The sequence below is a fragment of the Bos indicus genome, chromosome 10 (genome assembly GCF_029378745.1).
Source record: "Bos indicus isolate NIAB-ARS_2022 breed Sahiwal x Tharparkar chromosome 10, NIAB-ARS_B.indTharparkar_mat_pri_1.0, whole genome shotgun sequence".
Classification (NCBI taxonomy): Eukaryota; Metazoa; Chordata; class Mammalia; order Artiodactyla; family Bovidae; genus Bos; species Bos indicus.
This window is the reverse complement of record NC_091769.1, coordinates 83040805-83063773: the sequence shown is the minus strand read 5'-3', so window position 1 is coordinate 83063773 and position 22969 is coordinate 83040805. Positions and strand designations below refer to the sequence as shown.

General features: G+C 43.4%; 1 protein-coding gene across 12 annotated transcripts in view; it reads right to left on the bottom strand.

The window, feature by feature from the left end:
• The window catches only part of SIPA1L1 (signal induced proliferation associated 1 like 1), a 521546-nt gene that overhangs the window by 27481 nt on the left and 471096 nt on the right, over positions 1–22969 (bottom strand). For 10 of the 12 annotated variants that reach the window (XM_070797798.1, XM_070797796.1, XM_070797794.1 and 7 more), the window contains 5 exons: positions 21726–21875; positions 17318–17442; positions 14945–15007; positions 14384–14502; positions 10370–10812 (listed from right to left, as the gene is read on the bottom strand). In XM_070797798.1, the coding sequence (XP_070653899.1) occupies positions 10370–10812; positions 14384–14502; positions 14945–15007; positions 17318–17442; positions 21726–21875 (900 nt within the window). The remainder of the gene's footprint in view (positions 1–10369; positions 10813–14383; positions 14503–14944; positions 15008–17317; positions 17443–21725; positions 21876–22969) is intronic. The other 2 variants (XM_070797805.1, XM_070797806.1) reach the window with 1 other exon arrangement.

Genomic DNA, 22969 nt, shown 5'->3' with positions numbered 1-22969 from the left:
TCCTACAGAAAACATCTGCCCCCCACTCTGTACCACTGAGAGCTGCCGAAGAAAACACTTGGAGTCCCCTACTATCCACGCATGACAGAGAGGGGTGGATTTTATAGAGCCTTGGAAGGTATTTTCAGGAGGGGAAGAGCAGCAATTAGTCACTTGTCAAGCGGCTGTGGCAAGATCTGCCCAAAGGCTGGAAGCTGATCAGGTTTCCTGTGATTACTTGCACAGATAACAAACAATCTTTTGGGTGACAGATAATGTGGAGGATAATGATTAGGGAGGACTCCCCTCACTGGGTGCAGCACTAGCCAATTCTGTCTGATACTGGCTCTGCACTTTAGGAGGGCTCTGAAGACACTAATTATAAAGGACTGAGGGGAAAAGAAGTGCAGCAGGAATGATGAAGCTGGCAAAGGGGATATCCAAGTGACTGCTGTAAAGAAAACTGTTCACATATAGGAGGGAGATAGTGAATAAGGCAGAGACGGCAATGGCACCCCACTCCAGTACTCTTGCCTGGAAAATCCCATGGCGGAGGAGCCTGGTAGGCTGCAGTCCATGGGGTCGCTAAGAGTCGGACACGACTGAGCGACTTCACTTTCACTTTTCACTTTCATGCATTGGAGAAGGAAATGGCAACTCACTCCAGTGTTCTTGCCTGGAGAATCCCAGGGACGGGGGAGCTTGGTGGGCCACCGTCTATGGGGTCGCACAGAGTCGGACACAACTGAAGTGACTTAGCAGCAGCAGTAAATAAGGGCAAGAACACATGGACACATAAGGCATTGGGAAATGACTGGTTAGGCCTGCCCAGCAGAAGAGACCTCAGGGGTCATGGTGGACCTCAAGTTGAATAAGTCTACAATGCTGAGCTAGTTAATAGGGAGCTGCTCAGTCACGTCAGTCATGTCCAACTCTGTGCAACCCCATAGACGGCAGCCCACCAGGCTCCCCCATCCCTGGGATTCTCCAGGCATGAACACTGAAGTGGGTTGCCATTTCCTTCTCCAATGCATGAAAGTGAAAAGTGAAAGTGAAGTCGCTCAGTCGTGTCTGACTCTTAGCGACCCCATGGACTGCAGCCCACCAGGCTCCTCCGTCCATGGGATTTTCCAGGCAAGAGTACTGGAGTGGGGTGCCATCGCCTTCTCTGAATAGGGAGCTAATAAAATGTAACTATGAATATTATTATTTTATTAGGCATAGCTGAGAAAAGTGTCATGTCCAGAATTGGCATCTAAAAAGGATAAAGAAAAAGCAGGAAACTCGAGGAGCAAAGTTTCTTGGGAGATACATGTTTACTGAAGGAAAAGTAGCAAGATAAGTACACTCAGTGATAGAAAGCTCTTCAAGAAGGAAATGGCAGAAAACCTTTTGTCTTAAAAGTACATCTACAGTTTGCAATACCTTTGATAACCTTTTTCTTTTTTGTAAACCCTCAACAAACACAGAAACAGCCATTTAGTAAGGGGCTGCTGCTGCTGCTAAGTCGCTTCAGTCGTGTCCGACTCTGTGTGATCTCAGAGACGCCAGCCCACCAGGCTTCCCCGTCCCTGGGATTCTCCAGGCAAGAACACTGGAGTGGGTTGCCATTTCCTTCTCCAATGTATGAAAGTGAAAACTGAAAGTGAAGTCACTCAGTCGTGTCCAACTCCTAGCGACGCCATGGACTGCAGCCCACCAGGCTCCTCCGTCCATGGGATGGACTAGGTATTAATTAGTTACAGATAGGTGGCAGTAGTGGTAAAGAGTCTGCCTGCCAGTTCAGGAGTCCCAAGAGATACGGGCTCAATCCCTGGGTTGGGAAGATTCCCTGGAGAAGGGAATGGAAACCCACTCCAGTATTCTTGCCTGTAAAATCCCATGAACAGAGGAGCCTGGCAGGCTGCTGTCCATGGAAGTCATTAAGAGTCAAACATGACTGAGCAAATGAGCATACACATCTAAGGGACAAGCTTGGTGAAACAGGACTGCCAAAGGCCCTGTGGCTGGTCAATGACAGAACTGAGCCTTGAACCTGAATCTCAGGATCCAAATCTATTTCCCCTACATTTCTCTTTGGACTTGCCTGGAGGTGAAGGGCTATTACCAGATATATGGTGTTACATTATTTTCAAACTGTCTCTTATTGGCACAGATATGTTTCATAATCTAAGATTTGAAAAATCTTCATCTTTAGAAAAGACAGCTCAGAAAAACCTTCAGCCAGAGGAATTTCAGATAGGCAGATATAGGACAAAATTTTGACGAGTGAGGGGACTGACAAATTACTCTGAAAGATTATGGAATTTCTCTCCTTGCTAAGAATGACCTCTGCATCAAGAAATCTGATATCTGGGGCTTGATGAGAGCTCTCATTTTCTCAATGTTGAAATTTCAGCCACAGTAGTTCTGATTTTCACAGTCTTTGAGGTAAGCCAAATATTACCAATGTTCTGGCTAAAATAATCACCCACTCTCATAAGCTTTCATAAGAAATGGAAATGGGGCAAGACAGGCCAGATCACCTGGAGTTCTGATGTGTCAAAGCAAAATAAAATAGAACCCTGATGTTCACAGTGTGTGGGACCGTAAAGCAACAATTATCAAAGAAAACGATTCATAAACATGGTAAGTAGAGCCAACTACCTGTTGGAGAGGAGTCCTGGGGAATTTTACAGGCTTCATGTTAAAGTCTAAGTCCGTTAAACTTAGAAAAATAATTCAGTCTGACTCTAAGAAAAAAATGTAGGAGACATTAATTGTTAGTAATTTAAAAAGATTCCAGGCAGAAGAGATTTAAGAGGGAAACATTACAGATAAAGACAACAGAATAATCTCTAAACAAAGAAGGAAGGCCCATTTTTCACCCAGGGTTTCAAAGAAGGCAGAGAACAAAATTTAAACTCGTAAGCTGGAACACATTACACACAGGCACTCATACATAGATTGTTACTATGCTAGGGTAATCTGAGGCATTTCTTAATCTTCCATGTAAACTGAATATAAAAAGTCCTTCTTTACCTTACTCTCAAGAAACATACACCCTTTCTGGCATGAATAGTTAACTTATTAGGTCAACCAGAAGAAAAGACCCATTCATGAAATTAAACTGTACTAACATCTGTGGGCAGCCATTTTCCCTGGCCTTTAATCACTGGCTCTAGGGAAGGTAAGACACCAACTTATATCCAGATTTTGAATGATATTTGTAGATAAGCTGTTATAAAGGATCCCCATGTTATATTCTGCAGGATAAAAAATCTTATGTAGAAGTGACTTTACTGAAGAACTCATGCCATACAAGGACTTTATGGTCACTCTTAAATACGTATTTACATATAAAAGCACTGAAGCTCTGGGCAGATACTGACACATCTATACGATAAGCTTTGGAACATGGTAATCGTTTTCCAGAGGAGTCAGGAGTTTAGGATTTGTCGTATTTTCAAACTGGTTTATTTGTAAGGACCTTGAGACATCAGGAAAAAGTGGGAAGACTAAGGAAGAAATTAATCCTATTTGTTCATCAAAATGTACTGAGCATCCATAATGCTGTCACACTGGGCATCTGTCTTTTATGCTCATAGGATAGTGCGGCACATACTATGCAAAGGTGCTTAGTATGAACACACTGGGTAAGAAATCCTCTTACAGGAGGGCAGTAAAAATGTGTATGTGAGATGGCCAAGAGGTACTTGAAAAGATGCTCCACGTCATTCACTTTTCCTTCCTTATTCATGCTCGATCATGTCCAACTCTTTGCAATCCCACGGACTGTAACTCGTCAGGCTCCTCTTTCTATGGAATTTTCCAGGCAAGCATACTGGAATGGGTTGTCATTTCCTCCTCCAAGGGATCTTCCCTACTCAGGGATGGAACCTGAAACTTTTGCATTCGCAGGTGATTCTTTACCAACTGAGCCACATACGAAGCCCAATTAATCGTTAAAGAAATGCAAATCAAAATGGTCAGAATGGCCATCGTCAAAAACTTACAAACAATAAATGCTGGAAAGGGTGTGGAGAAAAGGGAACTCTCCTGCACTTTGGTGGGAATGTAAATTGATACAGCCATTTTAGAGAACAGGATGGAGTTCCTTAAAAAATTAAAAACAGAACTTAAAAATATAACCCAGCAATCGCACTACTGGCATTTGCCCTGAGAAAATCGTAATTCAAAAGACACATATCCCCCAACGTTCACTCTAGCACTATTTACAACAGCCAGGACATGGAAACAACCTGTGTCTACTGACAGATGAATGAATAAGTAAGATGCGGACTTTTCTTCTTGGGCTCCAAAATCACTGCAGATGGTGACTGCAGCCAGGAAATTAAAAGACCCTTGCTCTTTGGAAGAAAAGCTATGATCAACCTAGACAGCATATTAAAAAGCAGAGATATTACTTTGCCGACAAAGGTCTATCTAGTCAAAGTTATGGTTTTTCTAGCAGTCATGTATGGATGTGAGAGTTGGACCATAAAGAAAGATGAGTGCTGAAGAATTGGTGCTTTTGAACTGTGGTGTTGGAGATTCTTGAGAGTCCTGAATATGCATTGGAAGGTCCGATGCTGAAGCTGAAGCTCCAATACTTTGGCCACCTGATGAGAAGAGCTGACTTGTTTGAAAAGACCCTGATGCTGGGAAAGACTGAAGGCAGGAGAAGGGGATAACAGAGGATGAGATGGTTGGATGGCATCACCAACTTGATAGACATGAGTTTGAGTAAACTCTGGGAGTTGGTGATTGACAGGGAGACCTGGCATGCTGCAGTCCATGGGGTCACAAAGAGTTGGACATGACTGAGTGACTGAACGAAACATCTTATACAATGGAATATTACTCAGCTGTAAAAAGGAGCGAAATGAAATTGGGTCATTTGTAGAGATGTGGATGGACCTAGAGTTGGTCATGCAGAGTGAAGTAACCCAGAAAGAGTAAAACAATTTATTGTATATTAATATGTGCATGTGGAATCAAGAAAAATGGAAGATGACTAGCTCCAGGGCAGGAATAGAGACACGGAGGTAGATAATGTATGCGTGGACACAGCAGGGAAGGAGAGAGTGGGATGAACTGGCAGATGAGGTTGACATGTATACACTGTGCTGTGCTCAGTCAAATCTGACTCTTTGCGATCCCAAGGACTGTAGCCCTCCAAGATACTCTGTCAACGGGATTTCCAGGCAAGAATACTGGAGTGAGTTGCCATCCCCTTTCTCCAGGGGATCTTCCTGACCCAGGGATCGAATCTGTGTCTCCTGCATTGAAGGGCAGATTCTTTACCCCTGAGCCACCTGGGAAGCCCATATATATACCGCCATGTGTAGAACAGATAGCAGGTGGAAGCTGTGGTATAGCACAGGGAGCTCAGTTCTCTGTGATGACCTAAGTGGGTGGGAATGGGCGTGTGGGAGGGAGGTCTAAGAGGCAGGGGAATATATGTATACAAAGAGCTGATTCATTCTGTTGTACAGGAGAAACTAACAAAACATTGTAAAGCAATTATACCCCAATAAAAAAAAAACAAACAAACTTTGAATTTGTAGTTAATAAAGCTTCCGGTCCCTCTCCCCAAATGTATATGTGATCACATGTTGTTTTTCAGTCACACAGTCGTGTCCGACTCTGGGAACCCATGGACTGCAGCACACCAGGCTTCCCTGTCCCTCACCATCTCCCCGAAGTTTGCCCAGGTTCGTGTCCCTTGCATCGATGATGCCATCCAGCCATCTCTTCCTTTGACGATCTCTTCTCCTACACTCAATCTTTCCCAGCACCAAGGACTTTTCCAATGAGTCAGCTGTTCGCATCAGATGACCAAAGTACCGGAGCTTCAGCTTCAGCATCAGTTCTTCCAACAAGTATTCAGGGTTGATTTCCCTTAAGACTGACAGGTTTGATCTCCCCACTGTCCAAGGGACTTTCAGGAATCTTCCCCAGCAACACAATTCAAAGGCATCGATTCTTTGGTGCTCTGCTTTCTTTACAGTCCAGCTCTCATAATCATATGTGACCACTGGGAAGACCACAGCCTTGACTATATGGACCTTTGTTGGCAGAATAATGTCTGCTTTTCCATATACTGACTATGTTTGTCATTGTTTTCCTGCCAAGAGGCAACTGTCCTCTGATCTCATGGTTTCGGCCACCGTCCGCAGTGATTTTGGATCCCAAGAAGAGGAAATCTGTCACTACTTCCACCTTTTCCCCTTCTATTCGAAATGCAGTAATGGGGCTGGATGCCATGATCTTAGTTTTTTAATATTTAGTCTTAACCCGGCTCTTTCATTCCTCCTTCACCCTCATCAAGAGACTCTGTAGCTCCTCTTCGCTTTCTCTCATTAGAGTGGTATCATCTGCATATCTGAGATTGTTGATGTTTCTCCCACCTATCTTGATTCCAGCTTGTAACTCACCCAGCCCGGCATTTCTCATGATGTGCTCCGCATACAGGTTAAACAAACAGGGTGACCGCAGACAGCCTCCTTTCTCAATCTTGAACCAATCAGTTGTTCCATACAGGGTTCTAACTGTTGCTTCTTGACCTGCATACAGTTTCTCAGGAGACAGGTAAGAGGGACTGGTATTCCCACCTCTTTAAGAGCTTTCCACAGTTTGTTATGATCCACACAGTCAAAGGCTTTAGTGTAGTCGACGAAACAGCGGCAGATGCTTTTCTGGAATTCCCTTGCTTTCTGTGTGATTCAGCAAATGTTGGCAATTTGATCTCTGATTCCTGTCTTTTCTAAACCCAGCTTGGACGACTGGACATCTGGAAGTTCTTGGCTCGCATAATGCTGAAGCCTAACATGCAAGATGCTAAGCATGACCTTACTAGTATTCCTGTGGCCACTGCTGGGTCTTCCAGATTTGCTGACATAGTGCGTGCAACACCTTGATGGCATCATCCTTTAGGGTTCTGAACAGCTCTATTGGAATTCTATTGCATCTGCTAGCTTTATTAACCAGAGAAGGCAATGGCACCCCACTCTAGTACTCTTGCCTGGAAAATCCCATGGATGGAGGAGCATGGAAGGCTGCAGTCCATGGGGTCACTGAGGGTTGGACACGACTGAGTGACTTCACTTTCACTTTTCACTTTCATGCATTGGAGAAGGAAATGGCAACCCACTCCAGTGTTCTTGCCTGGAGAATCCCAGGGACGGGGGAGCCTGGTGGGCTGCCATCTATGGGGTTGCACAGAGTCGAACATGACTGAAGCGACTTAGCAGCAGCAGCAGTTTTATTAACAGCAGTGCTTCCTAAGGCCCACTGACTTCACACCCCAGAATGTCTGGCTCTGGGTGACACACCACCCACCCCATGTGATCACATAAGTGGATACTAATTGGCGTGAGGGCTCTGAGGGGGTCTGTGGGAAGCAGGACAGCTGGTAATAAGGGGTGGGGAACAGAAGTCTGGACACTCAAAACAGGTCAGGTCAGGATGCTACAAATGAGATGTGTGTGCAAGTCCAAGGTGGGGTTTTTAACTTATTATTTTTTTTTTTTTTTGCCACACTGTGGAGCATTTGGGATATTAGTTCCCCAACCAGGGATGGAATCCCCCTACAGTGGAAGCACAGAGTCTTAACCACTGGACTGCCAGGGAATTCCCCTTTAGCTTTATAATACGTGGTCATGAACTTAGTTCTGCCTTCAGCAGTGGCCGGTGGTCAGCAGGATGAGAGTTCTGTAAACTAAGGAAGTCTTCGGTCACCACACAAATAGACACTGCCTACTTCCAAGACCAGAACTCTAAGACAAAGTGAACCCAGCTGATAAGAGTATACTAAAATTGAAACTATCTTCACCTTTCCTATGATCACCACAGATCATTTTTCTGAGTGGTTTAAGACCTGTAAGTGAAACACCCATTACAAAAACAAATTTCGTTTTAAAAGAGCTCTCCCTAAATTTCCAAGCTTCAAGCTTCATAGACAATGTGTATTCTAGCAGTAACACTTAAGAGCAATTAATAGACTTTTTAATTGTAGAAAGCTTTCAATGTGTACAGCTCCTCTCAGTGACACCCAGATAGAATAACCCTCTGTAATTACCAACCTACATTATAAGCAGTTCTCATGGGAGGGCCACACAAAACCTGCACAGCCATCAACAGGCAGACTGGAGGACAGAGGCAGCAGGAACACAGCCCAGCAGAAATGTGCAGTGGAGCTTAATCACCGTAATTTAGATTTTGTCACCAAGCCCCAGGTACAAGCTCTTTTATGCACTGTCAAGAGATCTCCACATTAATTGCTGTTCCTGTCTTCCGAGGACGCAAACACCCTAATTTGCAGTGATTTTAGTTTCTCGAGCAATGTGCATTTGGTGGCTGAGTCCCCCCTTTCCTCCAGAAAAGGAAGTCTGCTAAAGCTCTGATTATCCAGCTCCCTCTGCCAAGATCAACAAACTGGAGTCACAAAGCATCCGTATTTACCAGAGTCGCAAATGAATGTGACTCAACCTACCAGTGGGTGGGAAGCCCTGCCATCCTCCCTGAAAGGCCACATTCTTCCCAAGCAACCTTGACTTTCAACAGAAGAGTTATTTCTAAATGATGATTTCAATGATTTCTGCATGGTCAGTTGGAAGCAGAAAATGTGGCTAATCCTTTAAGACCTTCAGGCAGCCGAGTCAGCACATTCAGACAATGCTAACCCAGGTGCCGACTTTTCAGAGGGTGCTTCGTACCTCCCCTCGGATTTGGTAGATCTGTTAGATTGGACAGCCCACGTTCTATGCTTTGGCTTCAGAGGCCCAGCACTTTTGAACTTTATTCCAGAGCAATGCCATTCTAGACAAGACCTGTGACTTTCTCCTGCCATCCAATTAGATCAGAGATACATTCCCCAGATGGAGTACTACTTCAAAAAAGACATTCTCTTTTCAGAATGAAGAACTGAAAACCAAATCTAGGAGTCAAGGTAAACCTGAAAACCACAGAGGAACTACTGTGAACTGAAAAATGTTCTGAGCCAGTGCACAGGCTGTACTTAATGAGGCAGTGGGTGTGCTAGAAACAGCAAGCCAGTCACATAACTGAGTCAAGTGATTCTACATCTACATTATATTATCATGGTATTTGATGCCTGGCTTTCTGTTTTCCAAACACTTCCTTAATCCATCTGCACCAAACATTCTATTTTCTGAATTATGGACTGGAAATTGGATACATGTTACCCAAGAATACTGAGATGACTTTCCCAATTGCTTTTCTGCTTAGGGGGCTGTGCAGTTTCCAGGCCTGTCACCATCTCTTTTTATTACTGCAACACGGTGATGGTAAACAGAGATAAAACTCAGGAAATGCTTCATACCATCAATGTTTTAAAAGATGGGAAGTGTGTGCCTCTTATCAGTAACAATACAGACAACAGGAGAAGTTGACTATTTAACTGATCAAGTGAAACAAATCCAAATTAAGTCAAGTATGTCCTCTCTCGTGAAGATTACCTGGGGTTTACTGACAGATTATGTGCCTGGATTCCCACTGGAAAAGCAAAACTAAACTCAACTTCTCTGATGCTTTTCTTTAGGGCATAAGAGTAAAAGAGGACTGGAAGACGCCAAGGTTAGATGCTATCACACAAGCTGATCAATGACTGACAACAAAAGAAGGCAAAAGGAGAAACCACCATGAGATTAACAGGCCCCCAAAGATAGTGACGAGTGTTTCCTCCCTAAAAGGACGAATAGCTTGTCATATTCTGGACTGTAGGCTCAAACACCAAAGAGGAAATGGAAAACAGTATTTATCCTGCCTATCAGCGTGATCACCGAGGATACAGAGGAATGTGCACGCTTCTATTCTGAAAGGTAGATGGGCTGTGTCTAATTTTAGCCATGCTTTCCTGTTGGACACCCCTTGCCCTCAACACATCACTGTCAAGAGCCAATTACTGAAAACAGATTGCTGTGCAAACACTGGATAAGTGACGTCCTCTGATACAGAGTGTTAAGGATGCGTCCAGCATCAAACATGATATGCCCTGTTAGTCTTGGAAAAGACCCCTTCCTTTCAAAAATATGGTCCAGATTTTCTTACTTCTTCAATAGACTGTCTCATTCTACATTCTCTATCACTAGCAGGAAGCCACAGGACAAAATTCTCCTCTCATTCTGGTATGCAGTTAGGCACATTTTTATAAAATCAAATACAGCTACAAAAAAACAGATGTGCAAACCTTTCTCACAGTTTAAAATAATGTACTAGGATGGTAGAAATAAAGGATTTGGATGGTAAATAAATATATAAAAATTAACCACCATTGTGCAAAAGGCGGCCCCCCTGCTCCTTTTTAAAAAAATATACTCTTGATGGAAGGAAAGTGAGAAGAGGCCAGAAACTGGATGCAGGAGGCGGGAGTGGGAGGGGCAGTTACCTGGTGTGGGAAGCAGCATCATTGATACTGAACGTGGGGTTCTCCCTGGTCAGAGGGCTCGAGCCGGCCTGGCTCTTGGTGTGGATGTCCAAGCTCAGGGAGGACTCGGTTTTCCGGTCCAGGCCGTGGCTCTCTGCCTCTAAAGTCCGATCTGCCATGGAGATGACTTCGCTGGAACTGTGCCACAGCGGGGCCACTTTCTCCTTGCCCGGCCCCGAGCACGGCGACGAGGTGGCCGCCCCCAGGGAGGCCGTGCTGCCGTGGCTGGGGCCGTACGAGGTGGTGTCGATGCCGCTGTCCGCGGAGGTGCCCTGCAGGAAGTTGTAGCTGTTGAGCTCGGCCTCGGTGCGGTCCCCGTCGTACCACTTCTCGTCGCTGTGGGCGCTCGACGCGTTGCTGGACAGGGTGTTGCTGCTGGAGTGGCTCGAGTAGTGGCTGTCGGACTGCAAGGAAAGCAGGGTTCCTTAACGACAGGCTGGGCTTCTTGAAGAGCAGGAAACAAATACCGGGGGAATGACTCTGAAATGTGTCTTCCTAGGGGGTTCGAGACACAAAAACGCCTCTATGATGACTAAAAGCAAGGCGGGGGTACCTGGAAAAACCTATTCAGAAGATTTCACGGCAGGACGTGCTGGAAACTTTGCTGTTTTAGAATCCACTTTTCATTATTTAGTTTGCTTAGCTTATGCTGAAGCAACTATAGCATCGAAGGAGTCTTAATCAGGGGGGAAAAAAACATCCCTAAACTGACACTGGATGTGTGCTTAGTCGCTCAGTCATATCCGACTCTTTGTGACCCTGTGGACTGCAGCCTGCCAGCCTCCTCTGCCCATGGGATTCTCCAGGCAAGAACACTGGAGTGGGTTCCCACTTCTCCAGGGGATCTTCCCGACCCAGGGATCGAATGGGTCTCCTGCACTGCAGGTGGAACTTTACCATCTGTGTGACCAGCAAAGTCAAAACTGTCATTAGAGTCTTCTAATATCTCAGTCTTAAAATAGAAAGTGATACTTCCAAGGGGCTTTTAACTAGAAAGACCGTATTGATCAGAGTAAACAGAAGGCAGAACGTAAGACTTTTCTTAGAAAGAAAAGATATCTTTTCTTTCTTCATATAGCATCTATTTAGGAGACAGCTTTTCTAAGGAATGCTAAGAGGTAAAATTTATACAGATGTGTTGAGAAACTAGATATCCACATACAAGAAAGAATGAAGTTGGGTTTTTACCACATAGAAAAATAAACTCAAAAAGGTCAAAGACCTAAGTGTCAGGGCTAAAACTACAGAACTCTTAGAAGAAAATATAGGTATACATCTCCATGGATTATGTATACAAATTAGGTATACAAACGATTGGAGTATGCAATGGTTTCTTAAATAGGACACAAAAAGTAAAAAAAAAAAAACAGAAGAGAAAATAGATAAACTGGGCTTCATCAAAATTAAAAACTTCCGTGCTTCAAATAACCCAATAAAAAATGGGCAAGGGATTTGAATAGTCATTCATCCAAAGAAGATATACAAATGGTCAACAAGCATATGAAAAGATGCTCAGTATCATTAGTCATTAGGGAAATGCAAATCAAAGCCACAGTGAAGTAACACTTCATACACACTAGAATAAAGGCAGACAATAAGGATGGTGGGCATTGTTGGTAGGATGTAAAACAGGGCAGCTCTGTGGGAAAACAGCTGCAATTATATACTCAAGGGAAATGAAAACCTACGTCAACAAGAAAAACTTCCACATCAATTTTAAAGAGCATTATTTTTAATAGCCAAAAAAGTAGACATCGCTCACATGTCTATCAATGGATGAAAAAATGTTGTTATATCCATACAACAGCCTATTATTCAGTCATAAAAAGATGCGAAGTACTAACACATGCTCCAACAGATGAACCTTGAAAACATGCTGAGTGAAAGAAGCCAGACACAGAAGGCAACACACTATATGATTCCATTCATATGAAATGTCAACATGTGGACATTCTGTGGCACATCCGCAGGCACAGAAAGTAAGTTCGTGGTTGTCAATGGCTTGGAGGGGATGGAAGAGTTAGGCTTTCTTTTCAGGGTGATGAAAATGTTCTGGAGTTAAATCATGGTACTGGTTGCACAACTCTGTGACTATACCAAACACCATGAAATAGTACACTTTAAATGTGTGAATGTTTTGATATGTGAATAATGTGAATCATATCTCAATTTAAAAAAATGTGGGCAGAATGCTTGTTGGATAGTGGCTTGGTTGCTCAGAAAGATTTTACCATTTATCAAAGAAATACGATTTCAAAGGATATCTGAGTAAAACAGTATTTAAATTAGAGGGCTGAAAGTTCAGATACTTGGTGGAGATTGAGAGAAAAGAAGAGGAAAGACGTGTGTGTGTCTTGACTGGCTACGGAAAGGGGGCTAGAGGAGGACAAACCTCAAAGTGAAAGATCTCCCCTTGCAAAAGGATTTCCCAGTTACTTCACTGGTGCTACTCTAGTTTCTCTCAATAACTACTTGCATTACAAGGCCATCATTTAATTTGCCCAGTTGCCACAGGGCAGAACCCCTGTAGCACCTGGACCTGGGCTATAGAATTTGCTAACCCCAGGCCATGTATGGCGACTGGGCACTTAAAAATGTGGCCAGTCCACAATCAGATGTGTTGAGAGTGTAGAGTATGTGACAGATTTATATGTAGATATAACTTAAACCACATTTGGAATTTTAAGTGCTCTAGCCAAATTTTAGAAAAAGAAACAGGTGAAATTAACTTTGAGAATATTTTTTATCTAACCAAATCTAGCCAAAATAGTATCTGACCATGTAATAAATATAAAAAGTGTTAATGAAGGAGGGGAAATTGACAGATGGACCAGTGTATCTCGCATTTACAAATGGAACTGTGACAGCATCACATTTCATCAGTAAATCTCTCTTCCACAGCCCAGTACAGGATGCTTGCTCATGAACCTGTGAAGTCTACACTTCAAAACTCATTTCAATTAAAAAAAAAATTGAGCCCCCTCATTAAATCAGTGATTATTAAATTCAGTTATGCCCTCATTCTATAAAATGACATAAATATAAACATACACATTCCAGTGAACAGACAGACCAAGGGAATCCACTGCATTTAAAGAGGGAGGAAATGAGAGTCTCTTATTCCCAATTCTACCTGTAACTGATGGGGGACTGTGTATAATTATGGTAAAGAGACAACAATCAGTGCAGCCCTGGAAGGAAAGACAAGCGGTAGGGCGAGTTGTCAGGATGCTGTCTGTCTCCTTGATTGATGTTCCAACCATTCATATCTCATGCTGGCAACTGTGTAAGCAAATAAAATCTTAATCAAGTACATTTCTATTCCAGACACTAGGATTGTCTGTGATTGTATCACATGGCCTTCCATCCAAATCCGTGGAGGTAGCAGGTGCATCCTGACGAGGAATTTCAATTTAATCTCAAAACAAGCTTAAGACCAGGCTTCCCAGGTGGCTAAGGAGTAAAGAATCCGCCTGCATTGCAAGAGACTCCAGTTCAATTCCTGGGTTGGGAAGATGCTCTGGAGATGGAAATGGCAACCCTCTCTAGTATTCTTGCCTGGGAAATCCCCTGGACAGAGAAGCTTGGCAGGCTACAGTCCATGGGATCATGAAGAGTCGGACACAACTTAGCAACTAAACAACAACAAAAAGCTTAAGGCCATTGCAGTAGACATTTCAGGGCTATGGCAGCCAGTGCCCACTTTCTATTAGGATGACTTCCCCTCTGACGCTGTGGAAGAATAAGAGAGCAGACCGGTACCATTTTCACTTTGCAAGAAAGGCACAGGGCTGGGAATCTACCATTTTTATTTGTTGTTGTTGTTCAGTCTCTCAGTTGTGTCCAACTCTGTGACTCACGGACTGCAGCACACCAGGCCTCTCTGTCCCTCACCACCTCCCAAAGTCTGCCCAAGTTCCTGTCCATTGCAGCAGTTTTTATTGCACCATTTTTATTACTTTATAGCTAACTTACGTGCCCTTGTTTGTTTGGAGACAAATGAACCACCGGATCCTGACGCATTAATCTCCCACTGGGGCTCTCTCGGAAAGCTGGCAGTACCTTGGATACCGCTGGGAGGTGGCAGGTCGGCTCTGGAACACAGCACAGGACATTACGGTGCAGGCACTAAACAGACGTGGGCACAGGCTGACAAATGAGGACGGCTTGCCCCCGCACCTCTCAGTTCACTGGCCAGCAAACTCGGAATTTCAGCGGGAAGCTTGTCGAGAGTTTGCACGATAGACAGCATGTCAAGAGCTAAGTGGCTGATGGGTGAAGCTTGCAGCTGGTGACAGTGTGTGACACCATACACATGAGCAGAGCCAAGTGCCACCAAACCAGAGGCCATGAACAATGCGGCAAAGTCAGGAGTCAATTTTCGGCTTGGGGAGGCAGGGAAGTCTCGAATATATGGATCAAATTTATGACATCCATTCATTGCAAAGTGTGGCTAACCTCCCTTGGTCTACGTTACCTAGACAGGCATGGATGCAATCGCGTGTTACTTACCATGACACTTTGGACACATTTTACCTGTATATTCATGCTGCTCGAGGACAAAAGAATTGAATTCCTGAGGTCCTCTATAACTGTAAGCTAAGCACAACAGAAAAGACACACAGCGACTAGTTTACTTAAAACAATTGCTTCCTGTTGGACTCCGCTGGCGTTCAGGATGGGGCTCTTCCAAAAGTGAAAGGTAAGCGACTTCGCCTCTTTAACACACCTAAGAGCTGATGGCAACAATCGTGCAACGCCATTCCTAATACGCACAGGACTGAGCAGTGTACTCTTTGACTCTCAACCGTGTCCGAAAGTGGAGAGGCAGGAAAAACAAACTGAAATGAGTGAGCCAATTCAACAAGCTAAGCTCTGGGTCTCCCCTGGGAATCAGCTTATCATCTGTGGATGGACAAAGACGGGGAGAGCCTGGCTAATGAGTAAGAATCTGCTTGACATTTTCAACCAGTGACCTGAAGGTCATTAGAGAATTGTGTTCTTACAAATTGAGTGTAGGAAGGTCAGTCCATTGTCCACAAAATACAGTGTACTGAGGAATGAGAACATAACAATTATTTGTCCTGATTCCTCCCTAGCATGGTTTGTGTCAGCTAAGCCCCAGATTCCTTCTGAAGTGCCAGGCAGAAAGGGCTGGGTTATCCTTTTGGGATGACAGAATATCAAAAGTTATAAAAATTTATTTGAACACTTTCTTTGTAGCCTTAGATTCTGAATCGAGAAAGGTCTTTGTTTTAAAAAAAACAAAAGGCTTCTCTGGCAGGCTCTAGAAGTATCTTCTTTTTTTAAGAGAAAAGGTATAAGCTTACTAAAAGGATGAACCAATGTGTTAAAAAGATTCACCGGTATTCATTTCAGAACCTTATCTATGAAGTGTGAGATGCCACCATACTAAAGTGGATACAAGGGGAAAAAAAAAGACGAGAGGAAGGTTTATGCGAAAGAATGACTATGGGCCTAGGATGAGCCTTCTAATTACCCTCTCCAGTCCCAAGACACTGTTTCGTTCCCTGTACGACTTCACATGAGTGGGAAGCGTGACCCTGAACAGTGCACAAAGGCCCGCTGGCAGCTTTGTTCAAAGCCTGCAACTAGGAGCCGAAAAAAGCTGCTAAAGTCATGCTGAAGGAGGGATCCTGTTCACATGTGTCGTTACCATTTCCACGGTATCAAAACATATGGGATTCGAAACGTTCTGTCAAGAGCGGAACAGTGGATCCGAATACGCTCAGGTTTTCGGTGGGGGGTGGGGAGTGGGACGAGAGTAGGGAATGACAGATGGCTTCAATAACAAGGCGCACGCCGCACTGAAGGGGTGGAACAAAGCCTATCTTCAGAACCTGAGGATTCTGCTTCTCTTCTTCAACTCCTGTCTTAATCGAATGCATCTCCACTCCCTTCCATGTTCGTGGGTTTTTAGAGCCCCAGCATGGACCCCACCTCTGCACTGAGGATGCCCTCCCCCGCCAGGTATGGGAACATGGGCGTAGTCACTAAAACAGAACCAAAGGACGTGTTTGCAGAGAGGATAAAACGATGAGGTCTTTGCAGTGAAATCTGTTTTCAGCCCTGAAATTGATTTCTTTTTATTCCACCTTGATAGGAAAGCTACTAGAGGCAAAGGGGGGAAAACCTTTAACAGTCTGGATTCTAGTCCCTGATGTGTCAACTGTGTTGATGCTAAATCCCTGGTGCTACTGTGTTAAAACTCAATCCTGTTTCATGGCAAAATGTTATTGTATCAACTAGTATTTAGATGTCATCAGAGAAGTGTGTAGACAGACAGGGAGAGGGAAAGGGCCATGTGCCAGAAACCCAAAGGAAGGCTCACTCATGCAAATCTTTTTCCCTTCCACCTGGTTTTATCCTAAGACATTTCCTTAGCTGACAGCTTCATAGCAGAGTAGGGGGAATAAAAAGCCTATAAGGGAAGAAAGGCATCCTTAAGAGGTGACTAGAGAACAATTATATCTCTTACCCATTTTGTACACAGCTTTTAAATTTTTTAAAACTCAACATTAAGAATATCAACTAATCTCCCAGGGCCTTTATAGTAGGCAAAAACAAAGAGATAAATAAACAAGGCGGGGGAGGGAGACAGCACATAAGTGTCTTACTACTCTGGCATTTCAACCTTGGTGCTGAAAATAATTCCTATGTACTTTCTGTCTTCAAAGTCAGGGTCACTGATGAATAGAATTCCTTGACTTCTCTCTCAGGTCTTAATTGCTGCTTTGACTTATACACACATTAACAGACTTAATGATCACTCCTATTTATGACCCAGGAATGTACTAGAGAAGAGAATGCACTGATGACATCAACCAGGGCAGCCAAAATCACCTGGGTATAAAAGCACCTTGCTCATTGTAGGAATTAGTTACTTACCCATCTGGTCAGCGATGCTGTCTTCACTTCTTTGCCAGCTGGGTGTGGATTTCCCGCTGCCACCAATGTCTGATTGGGTGTTCTGCCTGTCGATGGAGGCGGGGGATCTGCGGCTGATTCCAAACCTGGGGGGATTTCCCCAAAGGCAAAGACAACGTCAGGGACCTCGCCCATACGGGAAGGCAGTCCTGGGTGTAACGCACTGAGCTCTAATGATAGGTTCTACCAGCTTTGCTCACAGGTCTGGACTCAGTCTCGTGCATGCATACATGGATGCCAGAACTGTGGATGTCGTGGTCGGGATACATCCCTCTGTTCAGCAGAGTATGTATCTAAGTATGTAAACTGTGAACAAGGGCAAGAGTCATTAGCACTGAGCCAACCTAAAATAGACACGGTAAAAAACCAAAGCCTTCTGGCCCTTGTGTAGTAAGCTCTGACGCTCGTTCACAGCCAGAAGAAAAACGTCACCGGCCTAGTGTTCCTTCTGTGTGTTGTCCAACTGGCACATTCCAGCGGTTTCTCCTAACTCAGTAATCTGCTACATCACTAAGGCACTCATGCTTGGAACAAGTTTTTCTGAAGCTCTTACTCTAGGGTCTGAAAGACAAAGATTGCTATCATTTACATTACATAGGGACCACTTTCCAGACGTATAAATTTCAAATTGCCTTTGGAAGAGCACTTTGGAAGTGGGTGAGCTGGCATATGTAAAGGCAAACGTCTATTTCTGGAAAGAACATTTATCTATTTAACTGAGCTCATTTTACTAATAACTTTTCCTAGGTAGAATAGTAATATAATATATGCTTAATTAAAGTATATGCCTTGATTAGTAACATCAGCAAAGTAAACGCTGACAGAGTCCAGGAAAAAGGGCCAGGGTGTAATACTCAAAGATTCACATGGAAATTTACAAATCTGTCTGTGGGTACTAATGAACTCATAAGTAATCGATACAATAAATCACAAAACAGGACCTGAATTAACTGATGCGTGTGACAGGTGTCTTTGTTACAAACTGATAAATGTGTGGGGAGAACCACCAATCGGGGTGTTGCAAAGAGAAGGAGATTAGGAGGAGGAAGATCAGCAGCTGAGTTCAGCTTCCCCACCCGGAGTCACTCAAGTTCTGCCTTTATTTATTTTTAAAATGGCAACTCTCATAAGGATCCAGGGAGAAAAACTTATATAAAAGCCTCTGCAATGTAGGGGAGGCTATGAAATATTTTAGTAAAACTCCTACTCTAATATCTCCCTTGTTACTTTTTGCACAAATGACAGTTATTTACAAGCTTAACTCATAAGCATCACTGAACAGTTACCTCCATTATTAAAAACAAATGAAAAGTTGAATTGATGAAAATTTCAGTGAAAAGGCTCATCAAAAAAAAAAAGAATTCACTAATTATGATCTCTGTCACTTCCTAAATCGGGTCTTTGTTTAAAAGAACTGTGAATATCCTCCAGTTGGCTCCAATGATCCTATTTTAAGTACACTAATTTTTTTTTTCAAGAAGGCACAGAGATCAAAGAAAGAAGTGAATTGGAATCTTAGTTTTACTTTTTGGTAGCAGCGGAAACCCAAGACAACTTTTTAAACCTCTATAAATGGAAAGCCAAATGCTTTTCTGGCTGTCTGCTTTTAAAGAAATGATAAAGTAAGCCTGTCTGTCTTTCAACTCTGCCTTGAAAAAAGCTCCACCCAATGAACTTTTGGTCTTAGTTCTCACACACAAGCCTCTTTCACTCTGTGCCAGGCCATCAGGGCTGCGAAGGCCCCATCCTTGAGGAGCTCAGACAAAACCTGTTCTAACTTTACACTGTACCTCTTTTTGAAGAACCTAATTGTCTCTGTTTGGAGGAGCACTTTATAATACTCTAGGAGTCACAGTTCCGATGTGAAGGAGTTTTTAAGTAATCATTTGGCTGATACACGAAATGCATTCAATGACCAAGAACCTTCTCCCTCATGAGTCCGTCTACAGTTCCCCAGGGCAGGCTGACAGCTCTGGAATATCCTCCTTACAAGGGGCCAAACGTCTTCTCTATGATTTTTCACTTACTGATCTCAGTTACCCCTAGATACAAGTTTAATCCCTCACTGAAGAGCGCTGGGAGAAAGCCATCGTGGCCTCCCTGACTCCCCAAGCCTGCCTGCAGGTTGCACAGCCTTGGTTACGTTTCTCACACCACGATCCTCCGGCTCCGTATCTGCCCAGTCCGCCTCTCTTGCACATGTTGTTCTGCCCACATCCCTTAGGGCATGTGGCCCCAAAACACATCTCCAAGGGCGGCAGAACAGACCCTATCCTATGTCCGTCTATCACTGTTGCCTTTAACTCTCTCTTATTCCCATCCTAAACTGTGCAAGTGCCCTTTCCCCTTCATGCCAGGAGAGTAGTTTTATTAACTAGCCCGTGAAACTGCGCCTCTCCACTGATCTGGATGCTCTCCACATCCTTACTCCAGCAAGCGGGTGGCACACGCCACACACCAGCAGACACTGAGTCTGCTGAAGCACAGGGAGGGCGACAGAGGGGCGGATTACATTCACAATCAGTGTATATGGACCTGCGGTTACTATCTCACACCTTGGAGCTTGTCCAAGTTTAACATGAATGAGTTCACAGCAGACTCCATACACTCCTGCTTCACTGTCACCCTGGACCTATTTATTTTTACTGGGCTAAGTTGCAGAGTAGATCTAACAATTGTTCCCTTGGTAAGTGTGACTTCGGAATCAAACCTGGCTCGTGAGGAACGCGTGTCAATCAGACTATGAATACTAAAGTCTCTTGCATCGCTGATACAGACAACAATTCACTTGGGATCTAGAGGAAAACACTATAGCAGCATCTTCCTGTAAAGGTTCACTGCAGATAAAACTGATGTTACAAAGTACAGTGAACAGTCACCAGTTAACCTTAAAGTGATGGGGGAAACCCTCCGTACCAGCTATGGGACGCTTAGTATCGAACATCAAGTCAAATAATTACCACCTTATTAAAAAAATGGTATAGCATGAATATTGGAGCCATGTTTCTACCATTAATAATCACCAAAAATTACTGTTTCAAATTACATTTTAGTATGCCTTGAGAGTACATATGAAATGTAGAGGAGAAGCAAACAGGATTTTGTTGTTGTTAGCTCATTCATATTTTATTACTGTATTAAATATACTGAAGTTGCAGTGAATTCTTACTTTTGAAGTCAAACAAGGCCATTTAAAATCTACTAATCAAAACAAAAAATAATCAGTTGGGCTTGTGGCATGGAATAATACTACTACTTAACTCATAAAATCTTTTGCAGGGGCCTGCAATAAGAACTATAATTTTTTACTAATTGTCACTGAAGTAATTAACGAAAGAAATGTACATTTTAGACACACTACCAACGGACTCCTTGGGGAGAGAGTTGGGGAGGGAAGTATGTTTTACTGTAGTTTTTTTTATTACTTACTTTCTGCTAATGTAAACATTAACCAAAAACATCAACAAAATTATGCTTAACAGCTGTAAAAACCAACAAAAGACCATAGAATAAAAAAATATCCATTATGACACTATTCTCATAAGCAGAATTGTTTTATAACATGGTAAGATCTCAAGAAAGTAAACAAATCATATGTGCATCTGTTAAAAATAATTTGGAGAAAGCTTGGAACAGAAACATATTTTTTTCCCCCAACATGCCATTTTTGAATTTCGAGTGGTTTCAAGGTCTTCAGAGGTGTCTGGCAGGAGGCCTGTGATGGTTCTTTAACTCTCCCTCTCTGCAAAGTCGGTTTCTGCGTGTCACGCGATGTTTTCTGCTAATTCCTTTCCAGCTTCAGACAAGCCAATTTTTTTTCCCTTTTTAGTAGCCTTTACAATCACATACACTTAGCTTTTTCCTTTGTAAGTCTTGTCAGAAGCAGACAGTTACTTTTGGGTGTTTATAGTGTTTTCAAATAAGATGGAGAGAAAAGCTCCCAAACAACCCACAGGCTGAAATCACAGATTTCTAGAGTGTGAGAAAAATCCTTTTAAGCTTTGGACAGAATGAACATTTTCCCTACTTTAACATCAATACAAACTCTACCCAGCGCAAGCAGTATACTCCTAAGTTCACTTTGGAGGAAATTTTAAGAAATGGCAAAATCCATACGATGAAACAAGATCAACACACACAATGGAGGAATCGATGTAATTTGATTTCTTTGCCATTGAGTCCTTAGAGACTACAAAATGATAAACTTTCTAAGAGGAGGTTGGAACTAGCCATGAAAACATTTTTTAATGCAGAGTATAACTGTATTTCCCCTTTCGCTCTTTCGTGAACTGGGTCCGGCTGAATGGAAACTGTTTTGCACATCTGAGTTACACACGGGAGCAGAGACAGTGATGCCGACTTTACCTACCCTTCGGGCATGGACTTCTGCCTGTAGGTGCCCCCTCCAGAGCCAGTCTCGCTGGATGAAGACAGACTGCTAGGGGAGTTGCGACATGGCTGGGATCTTGCTAAAGCCATGGATGAGACCGTCACGTAGATGTCCGAACCAGGAGACAGCCTGTGTGTGCAAACAGAAAACGTGAAGTCAGCAACTCAAAGGGAAAATCCCAAGGCGGTGTGATGGGTACTATCACATGAATGCGACAAACGCAGCCACTTTGTGGGGATAGTGAAAATAAAGCCAGCTGGAAGCCCACAAAAGAAACTTCCCCATAAAACTACTCCCTTACGGGGACAGCTGGAAAAAGGCCTTGAAGCGGGCGGGGGCGTCAAAAAATAACAGGGGGGAAGAAAAGAAAACATGTATGTTTCCAAAAGCTGCCAGAATTCAAGGGCTGAAATGCTTATGCAATTTTGCAGTATGGCAGCCCAGAGAATATAATGAGTCCCAGTGACATTAACATGGCAATTAATTCAATTTCCCCACTGGCTCTCCCAGAGTATATGACCACAGTGAGACCAGTACATTCTTTGTATGCTTCTTTGTTTTCCAATTTTATTACTAAAGGTCTGGAATGAATATCCAGATATTGCTATTTAGTATGTATCAATTTGGTTGATAGTAGCTTCACCATATAAAAACCTCCATGGAAACATGCCTAGAACTGCAGTTTGCTGAATTTCATTGGGATGACTGAGTTGATAACACAGCAGAGGTGTGCTCTGCCTAGCCCCCAATACATCTCTTTCTAAAAGTATGGGTCCCTCACCCCGCAGACTGGCTTGATGCAAAAAACAGAGCTTTGTGGTCAGGAGAGACATGATTTTTGCCCTCTACTTGCTCTATTCAAGTAGGCACTGGGGCAACTGCAGGGTATTAATAAGTGAGGCTGAAGCCTGTGACAATCTGTCAGCTAAATCTTAACATCAGCTAAAACAATGATATTTTATTTCAGAAGCAAATGCTGGTCCAGATCATTGGCTCTTGTAAAGGGGAAGCAGGGCAGGTCATTTCCATTTTATAGTTGAGGGAGGGGAATCAAAGTCATTTTTTCACTAAGCCAGGCCTCTTGAATTTCTGAGTCCAGTGCACTCTGCGTCAGGCTATTGCTATTCTCTAGAGAAAGATGGCTTTTCTGTGCTTAGTAAGACAGCTTGCAAGGGGTCTGCAGGGTCAGATGATTTTGCACATAAAGGGGTCTTAAAGCTGAA